A 4184-nucleotide genomic window follows, 5' to 3' on the forward strand; every position below is an offset into this window, starting at 1 on the left:
AACTTCAAAAGAGCCTGGTGTGGTGGTGCATGTCTGTAGTATCAGCTACTTGGGAGGCTGAGATTGGAAGATCTCTTGAGCCCAGGAGTTGGAGGCCAGCCTGGGTAACATAGCAAGATTCTATCTCTAAAAAAACAAACAAACAAAAATTACCGTATTTGGAAACAGGATGTTTGCAGAGTATAATTAGGTAGGTTAAGATGAGAGGTCACAGAGAGACGAGAGAGGAAGGAATGTGCTGACGGAGACCATGATTGAAGTGAGGCATGTATAAGCCGAGGAGCAGCAGGGATTGCCAGGAACCACCAGGAGCCAGGAAGGGGCGAGGAAGGATTCTTCCCTGAGACTTCAGAGGGAGCAGGTCCCTGTCCACATCTGGAGTTTTTACTTCTAGCCTCCAGAACGGTGGGAGAATACATGGCTGCTGTTTTAAGCCACCCAGTTTATGGTGATTTGTTATGACAGTCCTAGGAAACTCATCCAAGCCAAGAGTGAGGAGAAACTGATTTTCTAAGGGCCAAACATTGCACAACTCTTCATTTATGTTCAAAGTAAAGGATTTATTACATATCCCGAACATAGCCTACCCTTCACCCTCATTTGGAATTGTATTCCTTTCACAGTTTTTAAAAAAAAATTTTCATTGCTCACAACTTGATATTACAGGCCAGGCATGCTTGCAGAGAACTGGGATAATTTACTTTTACTTAAGTAAAAATCCCAGATGGCAGTCCCTCCACTTGGGATCATGAAGCAGGTGGAATCCCCTTTTCCCTCCTAACAGAGTCCAAGCAGTAACACCGAATAAGACGGGGTGAGTTCAAAGAGAAACATCTGCATTTGCTCAGTTCTTCAACCAATATTTACTGAACTTCTCTATGATCAGGTGTGCAAGATGCCAGGAGGGATGGGATGAGATGATGATGATGATGGTGATGATGACAGTGAGGATGATGGTGAACACTTTAATGAGAGCTTTCTATGTGCCAGAGACTGTTACAAGCACTTTACATATATTAACACATCTATTTATCACAGTGACCCTATATTGTTATGTGTATCTTATACACAAGGAGGCAGAGGCAGGAAATGAAATAACTTGCCCAAGAGCATAGAGTCTGCAAGTGGCAAAGATAAGATAGAAATAATTCTCCAAGAGCAGACAGTGGTGACTTCTGGGGATAGAGAAGTGGGAAAGTCGGCGGACAAAGGCTGTTGTCTTTCCTAACAAGTTTTGAAGACTTATTTGACCAGGTTCAAGAAAAACTTGACAAACACTACAAAGCAAAAGGAAGAGGAGATAAGACGGGCCTTTAGGTACAAATGCCTGTTTTGGAAAGTTTAGAGAGGACGGGGTGAGAGGAATTGGGCCGCAGTACAGGAGGTGGGGACTTGGGATTAAGAGGGGATTGATTTAGGGTGGATCATTGATTGCAGTGAATCATTACTTGTTGATTAGTTTGATCCAAAAGAAAGGGAGAGATGGATGCTGGAGGAGAGAGGGGGTTCCGACGGAGCCCAGGACTGGAGCTGGGAAGATACTCACTTTTTAGGGACACTTTTTCATTTTGACAGACAGAAAAGATGATGGTCTGCAGCAGTAGGCCCATAAATTGTGATTGAAAGCCCTGACGGTTTCTCTCACTCATTTCCTCCATGCACAGAGAGGTGGAGTCATTTGCCTCAGGTGCTACAGCTCATAAGTGGTGAAGTTGGAGTTGGGGCCACAGACCACTGGGTTCTTCCCCATGAATCCCCGCTGCATCTTGGTCTCTCTCAACCCCGAGTACCCACGAGTTTTAAGAAAGACATTTGGGAACAGGTGATTCCTATGGTCATTTTTGGAACATTTAGTTAGAATATTCTAGTATAAAATCTAAGGTGTTGTTAAGTAGAAATTTCCAGTGGACATCAGTCCAGAAAATCCGACCTCATCCTGTGACGGATTTGCAGCGCGTGTGCATTTACTAAGCAAATCTGATTCTACTGCTGACCAGCGAGAAAGAGGAATAATGTAAACAGTCAGTGCGTTTGCACCCACATTCAGCTCCGTGAGCTTCTGCCTCCTCAGCTGGCTGGGGTGGGGGATGTGGAGGTGCATGCAGCTCTCAGCTCCCAGAAAGGAGCCCCTGCATAGGGTGGGCATCCTCTATGCTTTATGTGCATCCAGACCTGCACTAAAGACAGTCTTTCTCCTGCGGAGTGACACTTAACTAAACTGAGAAAACGACTTCATCTGGTGCTCAGTGGAAGAAAACATGCTTTTCAATGGGGAAGGAAAATTGGCTGTGTTGGGCTGAGGGAGGGGAGTGTGGAATCCAAATGGTGTCTTCCTCAGGCCTTCTCCAAGGTGATGTGGACTCTGATTTTAGAATACCATCATTTGGAAAATTGTGTTCCACTGCTCAAATTCTTGCCTTCCCTCTCAGCTCTTTTCTCTTCACTCCACTCTCCTTCCTCTGTCCTCTGACTTGTTCAATGCTAATGGTCTTCCAGAAGGTTAGGCTTCCCACACAAGCCCAGCCTCCCACCAGGCATCCTCCTCGGGGTTTCAAGCTGCAAGTCTGGGCTGCTCTTAGCGTTCTGTCCTGAGGACCCCTTCTAACAGACAGGCAAGGGCCTCCCCTGGCAAAATGCCCTTGCATTTCCATGCACTAGGAGTTCCATTTGTCACTGAAGAAGTGGGCTGCCTTCCCTGCGCTTTTGAACTTGACATTCCTTATCTCGACACTCCGCACTTTTGAACTTGACACTCTTGTATCTTTAGCAGATAAAAAGTCAAAGGTGTTCACTCAATAAATCGCCACAATGAGGGAGCCTACGGGAGAATGGGTATGTGTAAGCTGGCTAAAAGAAAACAGGCACACAGACTGCTTGATCTGGGAGGGTCTTTAGACAACGTGATGGCTCCCAGAGATGCACATTTTTGTTGTTGCTGTTGTTGTTGTTGTTCATTATCATGTCCCCAGGGTCTAGAATGGTGCCTGGGCATAGTAGGTCCTTAATATAGTTAGGGAATGAATGAGCTCAGCTCAACCACGCTGTATGGATGGAGAAACTGCATCTTGGGGCTGTATATACTATGCACCTGTAGAAAATGTCTTTGCCTTTTCAGTCCTTTCCCAGTGGCGGAGCACAGGACCCAGCTCATAAGAGCAGCTCAATTCTGTTCCTTGTAGAATGACATAATAAAACAGTTTAAGGGCCTAGGGAGGCATGTGGGATGCAGAGGAGAGCCATGGCCCCTGCCTTGGAGACAGCATGGGTTGGCATAGAAAAGAGGTTTACAATTCAGCAGGAAGTGTGTGTGCGCACGCGCGTATGTGTCTGTGGAGGGGCAGGGAGGGTCACCTGAGCTTGCCCTGGGTCTGGTCCTGGGCTCAGTGGCAAATTCAACGCTGGGCAGGTAGCCTGAGGACAATGACGGTGCCAGCTATGAGTCAGGCTTCCTTTATTCATAAAATCATGTTCCTCCATGCAGTGCTTCTCAACCTGGCTGCACGTCAGGAGCCACCTGGGTAGCTTTGTAAAAACCCCAAATGCCCAGTTGGTTTGCACCCCCTGAGATTCTGATTAAACCTTTCTGGAGTCCATCTCTCTTTTTATTATCTATTTATTTATTTATTAATTTTGGTGGCTCCTCTGGGGCGTCTCATGTGCAGTAGGGGTTGAGAATTGCTGGTTTCTTTGGCCAGATGAGAACATGCAGGCAATAGTTACAAACAGAGCAGCAGAGCAGGACAGTGCTAAGGTTGGAGAGGGTGTGTCTTGAAAGTTCAGGAAATCAGAATAGGAAGGGGTGAGAACCCTCCCATCTGGGTTTGTGGGGCAGGAGAGAAGAGCCTAGTGGGCAAGGTACAGTGAGTGTGCTTAGAACTGGGAAGATGAGGGGAAGGGAGGCGCTGGGTGCTGGGCGGCGGTGGGCAAGATGGACGGGATTAAACCGCAGCGAGGATTTCAGCGAGAGCTTTCGCGACAAGGAAGAGCGAGAATGGGAGGGAACCTATCTGGCGAAAGGGAAGGCAGCTGCTGGGCAGGCAGCTGAATCCGGCTGGGGAGCCGAGCGGGTGAGACCCGGAGGAAGTGAAGGGAGTCGCTCAGGGCGCGGCGCTACGAGACTCAGAAGAAACTCTGAGGCAGAGCTGGGGGGCCTCCGCCCACACGGAGACACAAGGAAGTCCACA

The 4184-nt window shown here is 47.8% G+C and overlaps 1 protein-coding gene across 1 annotated transcript in view; it reads left to right on the plus strand.

Moving 5' to 3' along the window:
• The first annotated feature begins 3851 nt into the window (after positions 1–3851).
• The window catches only part of NDRG1 (N-myc downstream regulated 1), a 65377-nt gene continuing 65044 nt past the window's right edge, over positions 3852–4184 (plus strand). The window contains exon 1 of the mRNA XM_011977085.1: positions 3852–4067. Coding sequence (XP_011832475.1) covers positions 3885–4067 — 183 coding nt within the window. The 5' untranslated portion in view covers positions 3852–3884. The remainder of the gene's footprint in view (positions 4068–4184) is intronic.

The sequence above is a fragment of the Mandrillus leucophaeus genome, unplaced genomic scaffold, assembly GCF_000951045.1.
Source record: "Mandrillus leucophaeus isolate KB7577 unplaced genomic scaffold, Mleu.le_1.0 Scaffold173, whole genome shotgun sequence".
Lineage (NCBI taxonomy): Eukaryota > Metazoa > Chordata > Mammalia > Primates > Cercopithecidae > Mandrillus > Mandrillus leucophaeus.